Raw genomic sequence first — 23,277 nt, forward strand, 5'->3', positions numbered from 1 at the left:
CTTTACTTCCATTCCTTCCACCCAACATACCCCTACCGGGCCCGAACTCCAAACACTTGCACTTTGGTATTACTCGAGTAAACCGGAATCGAGAGTCTCTCATACTACAAGATTCCATCTAACATTTCCCCAAGGCACATCAATTGGCACGACCAAGCCCTCGCCGGCTCGATTCAATCAACTACCAATGGGGTTGAGCTCAAAGATAACAATTGTAGTCGTTGGATACTCGTCCAAACGAGACCAAGCCATGTACTTTCATTTCATGTAACACGTCGTATAACATTCCAATAACATGGTAAACAATAAGTGAGAGTGATAAAGTACGCTCTCACTTCAATCAATTCACATTCAATTCACTTCAAGCAATTCACATTCAAAGCCATATAGTAACACACAAGTGAGTAGTACACTCACCAAGCTTGCAAATGAGGTTTCATGCACTTCCGTCAAAAGAACGTCGTGCACCAACGTCACGCCCTAAAACATGCAAACAAATACAATGAGACTCGATAACGAGTCATAAACCAATGCGAAATACGACCCCAATAGGGTTCCATAAGCATATACAAGCATTAGAGAAAACCAGAAAATCCGGAAATGGATTTAGCTTTGCCCTGAAAAAAAATAGTTTTTGACCTCTTTTTGCGGTAATGGTACCCAAGGCACTAAGATTACCGGATGAAGGTGTAAGATACACCGTTTCGAAGCTAAAAGACAGGGCTACAACATTACAGAAGGTCACTCAACCCAGTTTTGAGTACAACCATGTCAAAAATGCAAGATACTACACCAAAACCGTAAAACAGATTCACAAAACGCATTCTAGCGGAAACATCATAAATCAGGATATCCAAGTCCAAATCCAGAAATTCTAAAACCAGCTGAAAGCTAAGAAACAGGGCTACATTTCATCAGAAGGCCTAAACAACCAATTCCGAAGCATTCCTAACCAAAACAATCAATTACAGGCGCAATTCTTACATTCGGATAAAACCAGGACAGCAAGGGTAATTTTGACTTTTCTCATCCTACACTACTCCGATTGACCTGAAATTTTGCAGGCACCTCTAAAATATCATTCCCTACAACTTTTATGTTTTAATCCAATGCCACTTCAGCCTCTAACTATAAGGTACAAAACTGGGCAGAATGTACCTTAATCAAACCCTAATTTTCCAGAATTGCTTCCAAAACAGAAATTGGTTGTAATTACCCATTTTTTCCACCTCCTAGAGTCCTTATACATCATTTCCAATCATCATAGATAGCCACACAATCATGTTCATATTAAAACAGAAAAAATCACCAATAAATAGAAAACTTCACTAATTCAACCAAAACTCAAGATGTAATCCATAAAGTTTCATCTCATACCACCATTAATCATAAATTAGGCATCATTAGAGGAAGGAAAGTGGTTCTTCACAACTCACCTTAGAAACAAGAGAAAGAGAGCAATAGGTCCTCTTAGCTTTCCAAATAACTCCACACAACACCTCACTATCACTTCCTTAATGTTTTCTATGGAGCAAAAACAAGAATCAATGGTTGGTTTTGATGATTTGGAGCAAAGCTTGGAGAGTTTTCTTCCTTTTGCTTAGAGAGAGAGAGAGAGAGAGAAAGAGAGAGGGAGAGCCGGCCACAATAATGAAGATTTTTGATGATTTTTGGCAATTTTTGGTTTATTTAAGTCAAAGGGTAAGACAAGAAATAATGGTCAAAAGTTCTCCCAACCCTATGGTGACACTTGTCACCTAATTAATGAATCTCTATCTCTTTGTTCCCTCTCACACCAATCCAAATAGCTTCCTCTAATTATCTCTTAACACCCGGTAAATTAAACCCAGTATCCGAAACTTAACCTAGTTGGTCGAATTTTTTCAAACTTTTCGCACTAGTGGGTCCCACGTCCGGTATACACTCTTAATTTCTAAAAACCTATTCGATACTAGAAAAATCATCTAAAAAAGATCTAGAATTTTTCCTAATCACGAAAATGCAGAAAACAAGCCATGAAAGATAATAAAACCTAGAAAATGGAAAAAATTACGGGTTCTCACAATTAGTAACTTGCTGAAGTCTTTATAGGTAAATTTTACCTTGTTGATGGTGGCTTTATGTTAAAAAGTGGATTACTTACTCCTTATAGAGGCGTTGCCTACCATTTAAAAGAGTACTCAAATCGGGGGCCCAGAGATTATCGAGAACTTTTCAATCTTTGACATACATCATTGTGTAGTGCAATTGAGAGAGCATTTGGAGTCTTGAAAAAATGCTTCCCAATCATAGGTGATAACTAGCCAACATATGATGTCAATACGCAATCAAAAATTATTCTTGCTTGTTGTATTTTGCACAACTTTTTGATGGAAGTAGATCCATATTTGGAATATATTGACGAAGTAGGTGCAGAATTGGCACACCAATCTCCTGTCGAGGATGAAACTATTGCATCTACTAGTACTGAAGATAATTCATCACAAGGCGAATCTTTGAGAAACCAAATAGCCATGCAAATGTGGAATGATTATGTAGTTTAAAATTCTTGAATTTGGTGTAAACTTTTTGAATATTTTTTTAGCTATAAACTTCCTAACAATTGCTAAATGATATATTCTGATCTTGTTTTGGTGCATGCACAATGTTATCAAGATGTTGCAATGGTTTAAAATATTTATTTGTTGCTAATTGTGCTTTGTGACGACCCCACATTTCCCTAAGGCGTACCAAAGGGTTCGGCGGACCGCCTGCCCAACTCTCGTCAAGATTCACTCACTCGTATCTCACGCATACATCCATAGACAATAGGTAACATCGCAATTCAAACTTATAATATACATCAATGCACAAATCAAGATACAAATCTTCTATACACCCAAAATAGTTCAAAGGATATACAATCCAAGTACAAAGCATCCTAATCGAGTGATAGCGCGAGTACAAGTCAAAAGTCAAAACATCTAGTCTATACTAGTCTGTACACGTCTTACGCCCCGCTCGTACCCCTGTAAGGAAAACAAAACTAATGGAGTGAGTTAAAACTTAGTGAAGTTCCAAATATCAAATTGTCGATCAAATAAAGTAAAAGCAGCATAATAGTGATATAGCGAGCAAAACAAGTCAAGAAATGAGTAATAACACTTCACATAGCCAAACAATAAATTTTTCGCATTTCACATATAAGGATACAGTTGCTCATATATCGGCTCCACCATAGCTTGATCGAGTGGTAGTTGACACTCCGTCAACTTTCAAGTAAGAAACTAGTCCAGTAGAACACCACTTAACTCCACTCTCCGTCCACCGATCAAACCCCTTACCGGGCCCGAACTCCACAATAAACACTGGTGGTAATACTCGAGTATACTGATTAGTCGAAAAGATAACACTCCATTCGACATCACTAACTATCCAGGGTTCGTTATCTCATCGATCAGGCCCTTGCCGGCTCGACTCGACTAATTAGCCATAGGGTTTCTGGAATTCCAGACAAGATACAGTTCATATGCATGTATAGCAAGTCAATTGCAATCGATGAACAAGAATACATCTCATTAGGGCAAGTGCGATAAAGTACACTCTTGCCCTATCAATTCACTCATATATATCATGTAATCACATTGGACAAGTATTACACATAAATGTCAAGTTCAATCAGATATTTGGAAACACTCACCAAAATGTAATGCCTCAGTGATCATGTCTGGGTTGTACTCCAAGTTTGGAGTCCAAATCTGCGATAAAACATTGTTTAAGAACCTTGAAAACGACTAAGATTCGAAACTTAAACGTTTCGTTCAATAAGAATCAAGTAATTGAAATTTGTTTGGAGAGATTCGTGAAACACTTGCTCGCTTTTTAAACTGTGAACTTTTGTCACAATTATACTTGGAAATGCCATTGAAGTCGAAAGAACGAGGAAAAACGTATTTCTAGTAGTCGTTGTTTTATTTTCCAAGGGTACAAGTTCGGCCAAGTTCTAACTTATATACCTCGATAACGAAGACGCAAATATCCTAGATGGTTTAAGTGATATGCGCTCTCAAACCTTACTCAAGTCGCAAGTATATCTTTCTAGTTCTTGAGCGTAAATTTAGGCAGCACGCCCTTTGTATTTACCTATTTTCCAGCCATTTATGACTTCATTATTTTCCTCGATCAGTCCCAAAATCACACAAAATAATCTCATTTCACTAGTTGTTCAATAGGCTCAAAGTCATACAAATACAAAATCAAGCTAGGAACATGTGCGGAAATGAAGTTTGAGTCAAAAAACAAAAGATAGATTTGACATTGTTTTGCGTAACGGACACAACCGAGGCTACACTTATCGGATTGGGATGCAATTTATATCCTTTCGAAGCTAAGATAAAGGGTTACAACTTTGATGAAGACCACTCAGTCCAGTTCGTAGTGTAGCTAGGTCAAAATCTCAATGTACAAAACCAGAATCTCACAAACAGGTTCGCTAACCGTACTATGGTTAAACAACAATAACTCAGGCTACCGAAGTTCGATTGAGACGTTTTCAGGGGCGTTGGAAAGCTAAGACATAGAACTACAACTTTTGTGTTTTGGCCAAATACTAATTCAGTACGCATCAGGGTGAACAGACGTGGTCAGATTGGTGAAATGTCAAAACTGTCCCTAAAGTTCTACCTATGGCAGTCAGGGGTATTGTTATCTTTTCACATGTTACAGTGCTCAGATTGAGTTGAAATTTTACAGACAGCTATAAAACATCATTCTCTACAACTTTTATGTTTTATGCTAAGCCTAATTCGACCTCCAACCTAGTCAAACAGAACCGGTCAGAACAGGGGAGGTGAAAAACTGAAATCTGGAAGTTGGGGTTTCAAAGGGAAATCTCTTCATTTCTTGCTTACATCACTACCACAACCTCTTATGCAAGCTTACATATACCATATACCATCCAAACAATAGGAATTTCAAGTGAACCATTCTAAACCCTAACTCAAAATTCATCACTACAATCATCCAAAATCACATGAATTAAGCATCACAAGCAAGATTACAAGTTACTACTCAACTTAGACAAGACTAAGGGAAATAAATGTGATGGTCAGCCCATATACCTCTCAAATATGCTTATAAGAGTTATCCACCATCTCCTCTTGTAAACCTCTTGCACACCAAGCTTTCCAAGTGCTCAAAGAAGGATTTAATCGGTTTAGAATCTTATTTTTTTCACTCAAATGGTTCAAACTCAAGATGAATTGAAGTTGCTTTCTCTTGCTCTCTCTCTCTTATGCTCACGGCTGGTAGGAAGAAATGAGAAGCAATTGTGTGTTTTGTGATGATAAATATGGAGGAAAATTAGTTAGGTAAGAATCCATGGATGGCCGCCACTTGTCGCCACCAAAATCCATCTCAATTTTTTTTTCTTGTATTTTTGGGTCAAAAATTTTGGCCAAGAGAGCTGAGGATGGGGGAGATATTTTGCAACAATATCAAGGATATGTTATGGTAGGGAAGTTGTAGTCAAGTGGAGTGTTCAATCGGTAGTGAGCGATACCCGTCGGTTCAGGCCGATTTTTCTTAAATCGCGTATTCTAGGGTTTTAACTTATAATTCACTAACTTATTATTATCACTTCTAATCCGACACTTAATATCATCTAAAACTCACTCTTAATCACCAAATTTGATCCACACTCCGTACCGGATAGTCACACTACGGATAGGCGTAAAAACCCTAATTCGCACTATCTTGAAAACAAAAGGGAAAACCCTTAATTCTATGTTCATTTACACTTATTGTGGGGTGATTGAGTAGTAGGGCTATTATAAAGTAATATTTTTCAAATAAAAGGGAATTTTTAAGAAAAATATAAGGAATTTGCAAGTCCTCACATGCTTACTATCTTATCATTACCATTTAGCATTTGAAATGGGTGAAAATTTGAAGAAAGATCAGGAAGTGAAGAAAGAGCACTTGAAATGGACACAAACTATGGATGATGCTTATATCTAAGCATTATTGAATCAGCACTATGAAGGGTATCAAGTTGATGGAACTTTCACGACAATGGCATACAACAACATTGTCAAGGAATTGAAGGATAAACTTAGCAAGGATTTGACCAAAGGTCATTTGATGAATCAAATGAAGACACTTAAATTGCATTTCAATGAGTGTTATGACTTGTTTAGAAGTGGAAAATTTAGTGGCTTTTCTTGGAGCCCTGTGACAAAAACTTGGAATGCTGAACCTGAAGTTTAGGAGCAACTTTAAAAGGTATGCGCTCGTTAAATTTAGTTACTTTTTTTTTTTTGCTTATTTTCAATTCCTATTGTAACAACACTCCTATTTTTTTAGGAAAAACCGGATGCTGAAAAATGGAGGACAAAACAAATCCATAACTATGACAAATTAGAAGAGTTATTTGCTAAGGATCAAGCTACTGGACAAGGTGCTGAAACAGCAAAAGAAACACACAATAGATGGGCCAATGAACCAAATGGTACTGAGTTGGAAAGTTTTATTGACATCGACCATCTTCACTCTCAAAATGAGATTACTATAGAGTTTTGACAACACAACTAAAGATACTGGTATGAAAGTTTCCAAAGCTTGCAACAAAAAATCAGTACAAGGTATGTCATCTGCTCAAGGAAAAAAAGAAAGCTATCTGTTGTTGATGAAGAACTTGAAATTATAAAAGGTGCACTTGATAATATTGCTGATGCAATAAGGGAGGGAAATTTTATTTTTCAAAATTCTAGAGAACACTTGTACACTGAAAATGAGATTTACAAGGAGCTAACTAGTATTGGAGTTGAAGCGGACTCTATTGATGACTGCTATCTCTTTTTGACTCAAAACCATGCTAAATCAAGAGCATTTTTTGGTTGTCCAGCAGAAAGGCGCAAGAGCATATTGAGAAAATGATGCAACAACATATTGGGAAAATAATGGATGGTCTTCGTCATTCAGTCCATTTGGATGAAAATAGAAACACATTTGAACATATAAAATGAGTTGTGTTGACACCTGTACATCCTCTCTGTTTTGGTCTTTTGGAAATAGAACATGCTTTAGCTATATTTTTTGCATCAGGATATAAAGGCATGCAGAAAAGCCTTTTTAGTTTTTGGTATCAAGATGTAAAAGCATGCAAAATATCTTTTGTAATTATGTAGATCCCTTTATTTTTGCCTTTGGGATATGGAACTTGGATTCTACTTTTTTGTATTAGGGTGTACTGATATGGAAGTTGTAAACATAATTCTATTGGCCTTACCAGTTGTGATGATGAAATGGAACCATATGAATGTTAATATTTTGTTGTGTGGTTGTAGTAATTGTTAACTTGTATCAATTGGACCTACATGATCTAAAGTTCTTGACATAAGTAATTTACATCTTTTACTCTATAGTTTTCAATAGATTGTAGCATATGACCAAATCTACATTAATTTGCTTAATTCACATTTCTTTATAGAAAGGGCATATTTGTAAAGTAATTTGTTTGAGTATCTTTTCTTTTCATTTGTATTCAACTCTCAAACAAAAGAAAACTACTTATTTTCTTTTCTTTCTTAAAACTCTCAAACAATTTAGATAAAAACTTTGATCCTTTTTTTCTTTCCTAACTTATCCTTTCCCTTCTTTTCTTTTCTATTCTAAACTCCCAGACTAGCTATAAAAGAAGAAGAAGAAGAAGAAGAGATATGACTTCGTTGGTTCCTTTTTTTTTTTTTTCAAACCTGTTGGTTTCTTGCTCTATCTTAACTCCTTGCCATCTAATGGGCCACACAAGACATAAACAATGCTGATTTCAATTGGACCTCTTAGATAAGAAAAACATGAAGTCCATTAAAATAGAATAAAATTTCTTGTGCCAAGTGTCAAACAAACAGCAAGCCACTTATCAAAAGAAGGGGCTTGCTACAGTGAAAATACTCTCTTTTATTATACTTGAGGGACATTGCAACGACATATTGCCTCCAATTTTTTTCTCCAAATCTCCAATAAATAAATTAGTTTATATATGAAAATGATCAAGTCATGTACTCCAGGGACATGATGGGATTCAAAATTTTTCATGATTCTACCAAAATAAGAGAACTTATTATTGTTATCTCATTTTTACTCCAAAAAGAACAACCATACAATTCTTGAACAAATTCCAACATTCAAAATTGTTTGAATCACAATTATATCACATATAAACATTTGTGATTTCCCTTTAAATCAATTTTTTATTTGGGGTCTTGTTATACAAAGTTAAACTTATAGCATAATCTATTGGTAAATCCCAGAATTTCATGCTTAAGCATTTTTTTTATTGCATCAAAAACAACAAAGGAAACTCTGTACCCAAAATTTTGAGTTTCTTTCTTATATAGCATCCTTTAAAATTCATTTTGAATTTTAATGACTTTAAAACAATACCTAGACGGTGTACAACCACAATTAAGAAACATCTATTAACTCATCTGGACCCCTGGTCGCACAAGAGGCCTTATGAGTATCATTAATCATTGTTGTTGGTTGTTTGGCCATGTGCTTCACCAGTGATGCCATGGATTGGGTCTTTGCGAGAATTATTGGGACAAACATATTGTACGTTGGCTGAAAAAAAAAATGTTAAACGGTTAGGATAAAATGTTTGATCCACCTACTGGGATTAGCTAGGTGGCCACTAGTAACCCCTAAAAGAATGTTTGCTTGCGAGGAAATTGTGGAAAGGTGAAAGAAAATTACTAAAATTGGTAATATTTGCTTAGAACAAGAAACGTACAGAGAGACGATACATTTTGTGAATTGGTTTTGAATACATACAACTCGCAAGACTGAATACTGAATCCAGACATGGCCTTACCATGTGCTACCATATTTGTACTTTGTTATTCAATATTTTTGTTGTTTAGTTTTTCGTTTTGTTGGCAATTTACAATAGCTAGAATAATTCATAGACGAATAAAAGGTTACACAAGCACAACGACAATGAAGAAACATTCTAAGGTCAGATCATGGCATACTAAGCTACAACACTTAATCCTACTTACAAATTGCAAGTAATAGTTTGATTCAAAAGATAGAACTTGAACAAAACCCCTCCTTTTTTTCTTAAAAAGTTCCTTTTGTCCTTCTGTTTGTAATTTGGACATTCAGTTTTCAAGTTCTTTTTCATGTGTGGTGTGTGCCATTCAAAAAAACCCTTGTCCGGTGAAAACTCTTCTGATTTTGAAATTTGCCATGACGGGAACGTGATCAAATGACCATACAGGTGAAGGAATTAACCTCTATCCCATTCTAAACTACAATCAAGAAGCTTTAAACGGGAGTGTAGGTTTTTCAACATGGTATAAAGCTTGGTGCATCGCTCATGCACAAATGACGAGGACTCTTCTGTTCGTTGAGTTTGCCTTCACAGATATCTACCATGATAATTCTTTAATTCCTTGGCATAATGTTGGCTCTATTCTTGACTGTTGGACTCTATCTTCCAAATCTAGTCCATGCGATCTTTTCAGTCTGAGTGACGTGCGATGAGGATATTAATCAAGCTAATCCCACAGCGGTCTAGACCAACTAAACTAATTAATCATCTTCTCCAACTTCTCTCTACTTTTCCTCTTTTCAAAAGCCTTCCCTTTGGGAGGGAGACCACTCCATGAATCTCATTTTGCTTTATTTTTCTAATACAGTCTCTCATAAGTCTTCTTAGTGAAAGTTTTCTGTTTCTTTTAGACATTTCTAGTGAGAATTTTCTATGCTCTTAGGAATTCCTATGGAGATTTTGTGTTTCTTTTTTTTCATTTTTTTGTTGTTAAATTTGAATTTATTTCAGATCTAGTTGTCAGATCTGAAATTTTTTTGGATCTTGGATTTATTTCAACAGATTTTATCATCATCACTGTTGGAGTTTAAAACCATTAGTCAATAGATCTAGTAATTACAACATGCACAGAAAGAGTTGCAGCGATCTATCTATTAGAAGATAACTTTAAAGTTTTTGTATTTTTTAGATTTGTTCATAATTTTTTGATTCTATCGTATCTGTTAAGTTGGAGATTTGTAATTTCTAATACATATTTAACCTACCATTAGAGTAGTGACGTAGATTAAATTTGCTGGACAATTTTCAGCAGTTTGTTAACAAAATTTGCTTTTATAAAAAAGATTAATAGAGATTTCAGATATCAATACTCACTATTAATTGGCTTTGAGATGGAATTCTCAATTCTTTGACAGTTTAAAACGGTTAATGACAAGTTTAGTTCAATCACTCTACACTTTTGTAATATAATAGTATCCCCAGTTTTAGACTATTCTCTCTCTTTAAGTGTGGAAGAGTCCCCCAAGGATAAAGCCCTAACTATACTAAGGCTTGAATACTTCAAGTTTTAGGGCGAATTTAAAGAAATATTTCAATTAGAGCTATTGATTGATTCCAATGAGTAGTGGACCTCTCTAGTTTTAATGTTACGTGCACATTGCAAAATTGAACAAATTTTAGCATCAAGAACTTGGATTTGAGAAAAACTTGGTTTGAGGGCGGTTTGACAAGAACCCATGTACCAGCACAGGACGATATTGACACTAATATGTGTCTTTTATTTGTTCCATAGATAATAAGATGGATTAATTTCTTTGAAAAAAGTTGCTAATGTCGGTGTGTAAATTGCAATTTACGATTTTTTTTTTAAACCTGGGAATACAAACAAAAGTAACCACGAAATGACTTTCTCATATGTCCCTTATGCTTTTCGAAATAAAAAAGTTGTCATGATGAATGCAAAGAAAGTTGTCATTTTACTAAAGCATTAACCAGAATAAACTACAGCTTGAGTGAGATTTGTATGTACAAAACGAATTGTTTAGCATATGATTACAATGGTTGACACATTTCAGACAATACTGGTTTGATAGTGTCACACTTTGAATCTCCTCAAATGTGAATACTCGGAAGAAAAAAAATAAAAAAGAAGAAGGCTTCCATTGATCTATCCATTGAAATGATAAAAAGACAGACTTTATTTGTCTCACATTGAGTAATTTACTTTGCATTAAAAAAAGACTTTATATATTCATTATAAAGTGTTGTATGACAAATTGTTATGATGATGTTTAATTTAACCATAATCAAAGAAGATTGCTGTAAAGATCTTAGTAATAATTTTGATAAGTAAACTTTAATTTTATTGTTTTACACTTTTTATTTACTACATTTTTCAGCAGGAAAAAAAGAAGACCATTACTTGTGTTTACTAGACCTGTTCAGTTATTTTCTGCAAGCATATCATGTTGTAACTTGTAAGTCCATAAAACTCTCAAACTGTGCTTCTCTTCTAGAGTTAATGCTTATTGACTAACAATAATTGAAATTTGCATTTTTTTTTCTGTTTAAATAATTTTTTTAGGGGAAAGCACAGAAAGTAATTGAGAACTGAAAATAGAGCCTGATTGCAAAGTGCCCCCCTTGAACTATAATTCTTTCTCCATCGCTCCCTTCAAGTATCCCTTTTTATCACTTTACAACGTTATTACTAATTTTTTAAACATTTAATAAATCGTGATAAAACTTTCTTGTTTCTGACCCAAAATACCCTATAATTATGCAAACATTTCAAGCATCATTGAGATAGAAGAACCTGATTGGTTAGAGGCGGAAGGAGAAAGGATCTTGTATTACAAAGGGAATATGAACCGAGGTGGGCTAATTGGGGAATATGGTTTATTTAGAGTAAAATTCGCATATTATATTTTTCTCAATTACAAGTGATGTAAGATTCCAGACTTTTCAAATTGTGAATTTAGGGGTTAGTGGCAATTGATGATATTTCAATGGCTCGTATTGCAATTAATCCTGCTAATATTCTATCACTTGATTAGGGTTAAAATACGAATCAAGTTACTCTATTTTGAATCAAGCCAGTAAGCTTGTATTCACATTAGTATTCATTGAAACTTTGACTTTGACTGAAGTTTGATTCAATTAGTACAAAATTTGGTCTACACAGACAAAATCCAGACTACTCAAATTTGACTTGATAATAGGTTGTTTGAATTTGGCTAATTGGCTATAAGAAATAAATAACCCAAATTTGCATACATTTTTGAATTTGTTAAAATAAATAACAATTTAAAAGGCAAGAAAGTTGTAGCTTCTATCTATCTCTTCTCTTCTCCAATTTCTCTCTATTTTTTCTTCTCTTCTCAAAAGACCATTGTTTTCAAGAGGAAGGCCAAGGTGGTTTTTCTCCCATAGATTCCGTTTTTACTTTCTTTTTTTAAGTAAAATCTCTTCTAAAATTTTTGAGTGAGAGTTATCTATTTCTGCTAAAGGTTCCTTGTGAGAATTCTCTATTCTCTTGAGAAAAACTAGTGAGATTTTTGTAGTTAGTTCTAGTTATTAGATATGAAATTTTTTTAGATCTTGGATCTATTTCGACATATTTCATTTTCATTATTAGAGTACGAAATAGTTGCTTAATAGATTTGATGATTGCAACATGCACGGAAGGGACAGCAGTGATTTACTTTATTGGAAAAGTATTTTTCAAATCTGTTCATAATTTTTTAGATTTTTGTATTTGTCAAATTGCAAATTCGTTATTTCTTGTGCATGCTTATTTTGTCATTAGTGCAGATTTCTATTATGTAAATTAAATCGTGCTAGACAATTTTCATCAATTTTGTTAATGAGATTTGCTTATTATAAAAAAAGAAAAGAAAAAGATCGGAAAAGTTTTGATCTAGTCATTAAAATTGAGATCAAGAATTAAAGGTTTTAGGTTCAAATTTTTTCCTCCCTCTCTCCTCTTCTTAAAACCAACTCGTCCCCTACTCTTAAAAAAAAAAAAAAAAAAAAAAAAGACCTATATCATTAATTTCATTAAACAAGTTTGCGCCTCTATTTTTATACATTATATTCACCAGCTCTGTATGCTTGTTTTCCTTGGGTTTCATAAAGGTGATCATAGTGGTCATTTGTAATTGTCGGGCGGCAGGATGGTTCGCCATGCCCCGTGCTAATTGTCCTCCATGTTGTAAAGAATTCACGTGTTAACCACAAATGGATGGAATAGCCATTTTGTTTATCCTACTTCATTAAGCTCCATTAGCTCTCTTAACACTATTAGAGTTTCGCTTCAAGAGAATGTTCATTACGAGAAGGCAATCAATATTAATTTTTGTTGCCCAAAGCTAGTAAGATTTCCACGGGATCATCTGAACGTGGAACATAATTTTTTTTTTCTTCTTTTTTCGCAGCCAATAGATACTTATGGTACATACCTTGGGAAAATACTTACAAGCCTATATATTTAGCTTGTTATAATTACTGACAAACTTCGGAAAAACTTGAAATGCAAACATATTTTTTTGTTTTACAAATTCGGTGACTTTGATTGATAGTAATTAAAAGAATCATAAAGAAAGGCCAATTAAAAAAAAATAAAGAAAGGCTATTATATTCATAAACTACGGGTGAAAGTGAGTGTTTCATCATTCCACCCTCATGTTCAAATCCAAAGAAAGTGAAACCTTATGTCAGTCCTACAACTTGTCTTTGTCATAAATGTAATGAATTCAACGTATTGATTCTACTTCATCCCACTTTTGGATTTTTTAGAATGTTCTTTCAATGCATAGAAGAAGAATTATTCATCGCCACTACAGGTTTAGTTCACCATATTACTTTGGACTAATTTTACTTTATGCCAAGAGACTTGTACCACATTTCCATTTTACATTATAAACCCTCAAATTTGAACACTTTTGAGCACTGAACACTCAAATTTGTACCATTTACATAATTACATCTAATGAACGACAATGTTAGCAAAATTAATGAAATAAATGATAGTACAAATTAATGACAATGTATCGTAGCTATTTTTTGACTTCTTTATTATCACTTTCAAGCACACTATCATTGTTTTGTATGGTTCTCATTACTAATATTGTTGACAAAATTAATGGGACAAAGGATGACAAAAATTAATGATAATATGGCGTTCGGTTCGCATGTTGGAATCGGATTCGGATTCGGAATCATTCATCCTGGATTTGGAATGGAATCAATCATTACAATACATTTATTTGGTTTAGTGCCAGAAATGTATATCATTACTATAGTTGATGTTTGGTTCGTTGGCTCTTTGTAAATGGGATATAAGAAATTTTCACTAATTAAATATATTAATATAAATGTATTAGTAAATTTAGTATAACTAATTAATAATTTTTATTAGTAAACATGTATAATTATTAGTATAATTAATAATATCAATTATATTACATAGATTAATATATATTATATAATACATATAACTAATAATAATATTATTATAAGTTTGAAACTAATAAAATTAAATATTATATATATAATTAAATATATAATTATAATCATATAATATATACAAATATTAATTATACTAATATTTTATATAAATATAATATATATTACATATTAAATATACTTATTATTATATATTATTATTTTTAAAATAATAATTATAATTATAATTATATAATTTATTAATATTATATTCATGTATATATTATAATTATATGCCCATATAATATACATTTATAAATATATTATTATATAATATTAATAAATTTATAATATATATTATATAAATATAATTATATTTAACTAAATAATTATATAATATAATAATATCATTATTATAAGTTTGTAACTAATTAAAAAAATAATATATATATATATATAATTAATTATAATTATACAAATGTTATAATATAATTATATAATTATAATTATATAATATATAAATATTAATTATACTAATATTTTATATAAATATAATGTATATTACATATTAAATATAGTTATTATTATATATTATTATATTTAAAATAATAATTATAATAATAATTTATTAATTTTATATACATGTATATATTATAATTATATGCACATATAATATATATTTATAAATATACACATATATTATAAATATATTATTATATAATATTAATAATTTTATAATATATATTATATAATATAATTATATTTAACTAAATAATTATATTATATATTTATATAATATACTAATATTATAATAAAATATTATAATTAATAAATATAAACATATAAATATATAATATATTAATTATACTAAATATTATGTAATTATAAGATTTGGGAATCATACTTGGGTTTTGGACAAAACCCACCAACTTATTAAGGAATGGTGGAATGCTAAATTGTTAGACATCATTCCAAAATTTCAATTCCGATAGTAGTGAACCAAACATGAATCATGGGGTTTATTCCAATTCCCCATTCCGAAACCCTTTTACCAAACGCCTTTTGATCTCTTGGCTCCTTTTCACCACTTTCAACATAGAGTCATTGCTTTGGATGGTCCTCTATTTTATTAATTTTGCTAATGTTATTATTGATTGGATTCAAATGGGATAAACTTGAGAATTTAAGGTGAAAAGTATCTAAAATTAAAAGTTTAGGGTGTAAAGTAAAAAAGTGGTTCGGAGATGCAAAATGGAATTAGTCCTATTATTTATTCTTGTCTGATCTGTTCAACCTATAGCCTAAAGGTATATCTACATGTGGCACCTTTAGCTTCAAGGACCCAGCTTACAATACCACTAATGAGAAAGTCCCAAGTAAAACTTCCCAGAATCGTTCGTTTGGATATCCTATTATTTGTCAAAAAAAAAATGAAAAAATAATTGCATCACAAATATATTTTTGAATCACTTTTTTATGTTTTAAACCACCTCATTATCTCAAATTACATCACTCACAAAATGTACTACACGGTTCCAAAATTTCCCAGAAATTTAGGAGCCAAAGATGAACATTTTAAATTTTGGGGGCACCTCTAGTCTTCTAGGATCCACAGTAATGTGGCTTTCAAATACCGGGGGCCGACTCCAGATCCTTTAATATCCACATGAATGTTCAGTTGCAGCTTTCCTGCTATACTATGTTCACAGAGAGCCTTTGTGTGGGAGACAGATTTGACCATACTCCATAGTGAGTCGGGATTGTTTGTATACTGAAAATACTTGAAGGACCTGATCTATGGACTCAATAGTGGATCATATGGCGTTAAAAAAAGTGATAATAGCTATAATGTATAATAGAGTGCGAACTTTCATGTGGGTAAAAAGAATATAACATATTCTACAAGTGAATTTGTAAATTGGATCTACCTAATTATTTGTCTATATATTATTCCCTAAGAAGGGAAATATATGTTTCTAGGCGTCAAGTTCTATAATCTGTTATCTATTAGTTTCAACTTTATTATGTACTCTAGAAAATTGGAAAATTTCTTCTCTCACAATATATATGGCTGCAAGTATATCTTAAGCCTCTTCAAACTTTACCGTCTAAAAATTGCCTCATAGATATTTGGCATGCCAAACTTGTAAGAGCATGTTATTTACACTACATAGAATTTGCTCAAATATTAAAGGCTATTCAATCAAGATCCTAAAGTTTTTGGACTACTGCTCCGAAAAAAAAAAAAAAAGGATCCAAAAGTTTCTGAACAAATGCTCAATGGAATAGTTATTAAACCCGATCTAGACATCAACTTAGTAAGGCTATTGTTTCAAGGGCGTTAGTGGTTCAAGTGCTAGTTTGACGGTTGAATCGGTGATTATATAATATGGTAAAATAATATATGTGATTTATTAAGAAAATATGAATTATTGAATTGGTTATTGAACCGTGGTTCAATCGGCCACTTATTTGAGTTCTACAAATTGAACAGAGAAATTTTATAGTTTCCTCCCCCGTTCAGTCCAACTACTAACTCAACTTGATTAAGTGGTCGGTTACTAGGGTTGATCAGTTGAACTATTAGGTGGGCCGGGTTAAATACCATGCTCAGTGGGATCATTGCACACTTCTATTTGGTAAAATCAGAGTGAAAAAAAATGATGTCAAATCTTTCATGCATGTAGGATTAAACTGTGTACTACAGGCATTAAACTATACTATTACTATGCGTAACTTTCTAAGCCCCTTGTCCATACAAAAGGTGAACATAGAAAGATATCTGGCAAGAGATCATGCATCCGACTTTTGTCCAACAAACATCAAAGTTCATCATTACTACCTAGATTAAAAATGGTCAATTGATTGTGCATGTCTGAGAATGCCATTATAAAGCAAAGAAAGTCATAAAAGTAGAAAATATTTTTAGAAAGAGACTGGAGTTCATTGTGGAGTCAGTTTCATTTGCTATAGAAACTCTTGTGGTTGAATTTCTCTACTTTTGATGAAACATCGACCTAGGAAGATCAAATTGATATAGAACTATCCTTGTATTGGGTAAAAGGTCGAAAATTCTTGGCATTCTTGTCTTGTTTTATCCTGAAGTGAAGGATGCACAGGCATGCTATGATCTTTTATTGCTGCATTTGTGCAAGTTTTGCTCTTCATCTTCTACCTTGTGTTAAATGCTCATCCATCGAACTCAAGCCGGCCAGCGATAATAGCATCAAACATCATGTAAGTAGCATCTTCTTTGGTCTGCTTCTCTGTATCAATATATGGAAACAACTTGGGACATATATGTATGGCCTGTTCAATTTTGAGTGTTTTAATTCAACACATTCATACAAATCATAAAGGGGTGATGAGAAATGAAACCACCTTTTGATGGGAAATAGCAGCGTATACTAGCGGTACTGGCTATTGCCCTTGATGTATGGATGTTAAATACATACAGGTGGAGTTTAAATTAGTTTTGGTAATTTCTGCAGCAGGATTCTCAGAAGACATTTTATATTGCAGTTCATGGAATTCTTTTATGGGTTTCAATGGGTTTTCTAATGCCTGTTGGAATACTTGTTATCAGAATGGCCAGTGCACAAGAATTTCACAGAACTACACTTAAAGTCTTCTTCTATCTTCATGCAATTGCCCAGGTAAATTAGAGTTCATGATTTTGAAATTTCTTTCTGGATATGGCTTTACGAGGTTAGGAAGTATAACTACATTAAGTAGAGAATTAGAATGCTGATTATTAAACCCCCCCCCCCCCCCCTTCTATTTATCACGTGATTAGACGATCCAAAGCCCCTTTAGAGTCACAAGATGTTATGATTAAACACACTTCCTGTTCCTTTTTCTGTCAAGCAATCATGAAATACACTTTAATTATAACGGGGGGATAAAGGTCTTTTAAAAGAAAAAAGCACTTGGGACATGGCAACAACAATGTGAGCCCACAGTTTGGTAGAACCAGACTTTTGAGATCATGCTAACTGTGAACGTTGTGCTAGTAGCATGAAGAATAACTTGATTACACTGCGTAGTCTAACTGATAAAAGCATACACTGATCAATGATGTTTGTTAACTTTTGCACGTCCTAGTCTCTTCATAATCTTGGACTCATTAGAACTCCGTTGTGTTTTAGACTTCTAGTATGTATTTGTGCGCACATACTTTTGGTCTAAAATGTCTATATACTGAAAATAAGGGATATAAGATTATGTTCATAGAGAAAGCATTTGCAGGTTTCAATCGATATTTGATTCATAAGCTTGTAGAATTAACAGATGCTTTTTCTCTATCGTGTTGATAAGGTGCTTTCGGTACTACTTGCTACTGCTGGAGCAGTTATTTCAATCAGAAGCTTTGAGAATTCATTCAACAACTGCCACCAAAGACTAGGATTAGGACTTTATGGTGCTATTTATGTGCAAATCTTAACTGGATTTCGCAGACCAAGGAGGTGATTAATCATCTTATTTTCTACTATAATTAGTACTTGCGTTCCTTGACAGATCTTGCAGGTCAATTAGGATAGAAGGACAGAATTTCTGAGTTTCCCTTTTTCCTCCTCTTTCTGTATGCAGGGGAAGGAAATCTAGAAGCGTTTGGTATCTTTTCCATTGGATAATGGGAACAGCAATATCTTTCGTTGGGGTTTTTAATACCTACACTGGCTTAAAAGCGTATCATTCGAAAACATCAAAGAGTACAAGCCTTTGGACTGCACTTTTCACGGCTCAGGTCCTTGTCATGGCATTCTTTTACCTCTTTCAAGACAAATGGGATTATATGAAAAAGCAAGGTGTTATACTTGGCAATGAACCTATTACAACCTCCTCGGTTCAAATAATTACTCAGGGGGGAAATGACAAGGACAGCTCAACAACAGAGCCATGTAGGAAAAGCAATTCGCTTGGGACTTATTTTTCAAGAAGCAATGCTCTAAATAAGCTGTTTCAGCTAACATAAGTCATTGCTTCACATTTTGATTCTTGCACTCTCTTATGGTGTTATGATAATGAATTGATTTTGAACTCAAAGTATACTGTTAAACTAGAGTGCAAGCATCAAAATGAGGAGCATCCATAAATTTCTACTATGATTTGTTTCCTTTGTGCAGGACTAATAGCTTGATTAGTTACACAAATCATAGAATGGATGAGTTATAGGGAATGAGATTGTTAGCAGATGATGCCCTACTTGTACAGAGCAATCAATCACATGCTTGTTAAGATCAGATGGTAACTAAATAAACATGACCATTTGGTTGTTTTTATGTCAAATTTTGAACAAGCATGATCAAAATTTTGATGGAATATTTAACCATGTCTTGTGCTCATTCAAATTACATTTTCATTTACCATCATGTTATCAAGGTAACTCTATATGGTCTTACATCTTTGTTGACAAATTTTGGAGACAATCCTACATATCCATTTCACTAAATAGAATAATTGACCTGAAGCAAGGGGAGGTACTGCTTTTCTACCATGACTGCTTGAACTGAAACCAAATGACAAAGCAGCAAATATGTAAATTTAATACATGTTGCAAGTACAGTATTTGACAGTTATTATGTGTACAGAAACTTTCTTCTGTTTCAATGGTGCACAATTTTTTGAATGAATTTAAGGCTACTATTCAGAGCATATATGATACTAACTCTGTAAACTAAATTCTTCTTATACTCGTAATCGTTTGATAATTAGGTGCCCAAAATGATTAATTTGGTTCCCGACTACTCATTGAAGGTAATTAGGTAAGAATTTTTTGACCAGCATTGTCATTGAAAGACAAACAATCCTCTCAATAGGACATCTCACAATCAGCTGTGTAGTTATAGATTTCTGCAAATGCTGCCAGGGTTTCATGTACTTGAAGCATCGATGGTCTGTGATCTGGATTAGGCAACACACAGTTCTCAGCTACTTGAAGGAATTGGATGATTTCATCATCAAATCCATGACCAATCAGAGTTTGATCAACCTCAGCCAGAGTAGAAAATTTATGAGAAACAGAGGTACCACAGAGATTTTCAATGAAGCTTTTGACTTGCTGAGGTTGCTTCCGTGTTATAAGCTCTAGAACCATAATCCCAAAACAGTAGACATCTTTTTTGAAAGAATCCAAATCCAGAGAATCACTTGACTGGAAAAAACTCCAATTTGAACTTTGATCTTCTAACTTAATGAATTTTGCTTCCCAGAAATTTGATATTTTGGGATCAAAATTCTTATCAAGCAGGATATCTTTTGAGCTTATGGTCCCATGGACCACCCTTAAACTACATTTGTGATGAAGCCATGCTAACCCTTCGGCTATGCCAGCAGCAACCTTAACCCTCAAAGCCCAATGTGCCATAATATCCACCTCATCTTTTCTTCCATGTAACCAGTTGTAAAGATTGCCATTTGACATGTACTTGTATACTAGAAACAAGTCCTCCTTTTCAGGGCAGAATCCTATTAGAGGCACCAGCCTCCGGTGCCTTAATTTGCCTAGAGTTATGGTCTCAGATGCAATTTTTTGATGCAACTGCTCTGAGTTGAAGAGACCCTTGATGGCAAGAAACCATCCGTTTGGGAGTCTTGCCTTGTACATAGTTCCCATCTTTCCAATTCCAATGATGCTATCTTGACTGAAATTGGCTGTTGCACTGCTCAATTCTGCAAAAGAAATTCTTGTAACGTATTTTTCCAGCCGCGCAATCTGCAGAATAAAGATTGTATATGCTATTCTGAGATTTCAATGTTAAGAATTCTAGCAGAAATTAAGAGGAAATTTTGTTCAGTTCATAATTACTCTGGAAGAGAATAACACATACCATATTAATTTATCTTGAAAGCTTATAGAGTAATATGATTTGAGAATGATGTGTCAAAAAAAAAACCTAAATAATAAATCAATAAATAAAGACCGTTCTGCATAATGTACAACATTTGTACCATCTTCTTCAATGTCTGTTGTGTGACTTAATAGGAACTGCTTTACTCTTCCTGGAAAACAAAATCAACAATGTAAAGGCAGCCCTGTTCTAGTCACATTTTCAGGTTAGCAACAATGTCATAACTTTTGAAGGGCTAGAAACCATCAAAAAAAAAAAAAAAAATCTACACCACCTGGAAACTGAAGTTTATTTGGGATGTTAATTGATTAAAATAAAATAAAATACAAAACTGAAATTTTTGGACCCTAAAAGCAAGGCAGTCTACAGATTTTTGATAAGCGGGTCGATTATTGGTTCCTTAAATCCAAATGTCATGTAAACTAGGTATCTAATTCATGAGAAGTCAAAGTAACAACCTAACATGTGTAAATGAATAAAGAATAAGATAAATGTAGATATTTAGTACCTTGTTATTGTAATCTATTTCCAATGCTTTTGGCCCTAGGCTCTGTACATCAGCAAGGGCGTTTATCTTCTCTTTCATCTTAGTAATCAGCTTCTTCAAACTCAGCACTGGCATACCAGATAAACATATAAAGAGAACCAGACTCATTGTGATGGCCCAACCAGTCATGAATCCACTTAAGAATAGAACTCGATTGCTCAAACCGGAATCTAAATCGTCCTTGCAGACTTCCAAGGCTGCCCCACAAAGTCCCAGATTATTTTCATACCTCACTTCAGGAGGAGTTGCTTTGATGAAATTCGGCACCGGCCCTGTTAACATGTTATTGGCCACTGTGGAAATCGTGATGCGATTCAACATGCCTAGTTCTTGTGGAATTGGACCCCGTAGACTGTTGTCATCTAGTTTCAAGACAGAAATGTATTTGCAGCTTGCAATCGATGGTGGGATTAAGCCAGAGAACTGATTATTTGAAAGATCAAGAGTTGTGATGAACTTGAGAACTTGGCCAATATCAAATGGGATGGGGCCCGAGAGCTGGTTGTTAGAAAGGTCCAGATCCACCAAACTAGTGCAGTTTTCCAGTCCTCGAGGAAACTGGCCCTTCAGTCCCATTTCGCTCAGCCTAATATTTAACACCTTGTTCTCATTGGCATGCCAGCAACCAATGCCAGTAAAGTCACAGATGAATCCTTCTTCAGTAGCATTGTCGAAGTTCCAAGTCAATGACAAGTAATTATAAGGATGTTGTAGGCTATCCTCAATTGATTTCAGGCAGTAGACATCATTCTCAACAGCACTGATAGAATGAAAACCTCCTGGCAATGATAACAAACTGATCAGAGAGCTTGTAACAATCGCAAAATGTACTACACTTGCATTCACAAATAAGGGGTAACCATCCTTGTTCAAAAGGTTGAATGGTTTGACGATTTCATCAATCATTGTTTGAAAGGGTCAATTGCTTGACAAATTGGATAACTCAATAAGGAAGTCCTTCCAAGTCTAAGTCCACCCCCAATTAATTAGTAACATATTAGCTAAAAAAGGGTTGATTCTAACACAATCGATCAGAGCCCATTTTTCTACAGCGGTTTCAGAGAGAATCAATCGTGTTGTGAATAGTTCAAAATCGGACCAACAAGGTCCAGTTTGATCTCTGCCTTTCATTTCAAAATCAGTTGATTTTAAAATAAATTTTAAAATAAATGATCGAGATCGAGCCAGATCTAGTTAACTCAATTTTGGATCGACCATAGCACGGGACGGTTCTCCTAGTAACCATAACACAACCTAACTCCAATTAATCCAACTAGAAAGACTTTTTGGAGTCCACAGTTTGAGAGATAACAATAATATTTATTACATACAAGGGTCAAGAAAGAATTTCTTGGTTACTTGTTTTCAACGCACATTTATGCATATGCAACTAATATAAGTAGTATTTGTAAATATTATTCTCATCAAAAGGATTTTACACTTTGACACTCAATGTACAAAGAGTTTAACTAATAAAAGTATGTTGATGAATAGACATTGATAGTTACTTATAATCCTTATCCTTATTCAGAGTTAGTAACATAGTATAAGAGTTTAAAGTAATTTGAAAAAGTGGGCGAGACTGCATACCAATGGGTGCATCTCATAAATTTGTAATAGGT

The 23,277-nt window shown here is 33.6% G+C and overlaps 2 protein-coding genes across 2 annotated transcripts; one reads left to right on the forward strand and one right to left on the reverse strand.

Annotated features, from left to right (window-relative positions):
* The first annotated feature begins 17,174 nt into the window (after positions 1–17,174).
* LOC113709374 (cytochrome b561 domain-containing protein At4g18260) lies at positions 17,175–19,546 on the forward strand. Its single transcript, XM_027232122.2, has 4 exons — positions 17,175–17,494; positions 17,749–17,913; positions 18,575–18,723; positions 18,848–19,546. The coding sequence occupies exons 1-4, from the start codon at positions 17,369–17,371 to the stop codon at positions 19,230–19,232; spliced, it is 825 nt and encodes a 274-aa protein (XP_027087923.1). The 5' UTR covers positions 17,175–17,368; the 3' UTR covers positions 19,233–19,546.
* Positions 19,547–20,069: 523 nt separating this feature from the next.
* Positions 20,070–22,561, reverse strand: LOC113710039 (probably inactive leucine-rich repeat receptor-like protein kinase At5g48380). The gene is made up of 2 exons (XM_027232889.2): positions 21,617–22,561; positions 20,070–20,972 (listed from the first exon to the last, which is right to left on the reverse strand). Exons 1-2 carry the CDS (start codon positions 22,559–22,561, stop codon positions 20,070–20,072), a joined length of 1,848 nt encoding a protein of 615 aa, XP_027088690.2.
* Positions 22,562–23,277: the final 716 nt, after the last annotated feature.

Source organism: Coffea arabica, chromosome 9e, assembly GCF_036785885.1.
Source record: "Coffea arabica cultivar ET-39 chromosome 9e, Coffea Arabica ET-39 HiFi, whole genome shotgun sequence".
Classification (NCBI taxonomy): domain Eukaryota; kingdom Viridiplantae; phylum Streptophyta; class Magnoliopsida; order Gentianales; family Rubiaceae; genus Coffea; species Coffea arabica.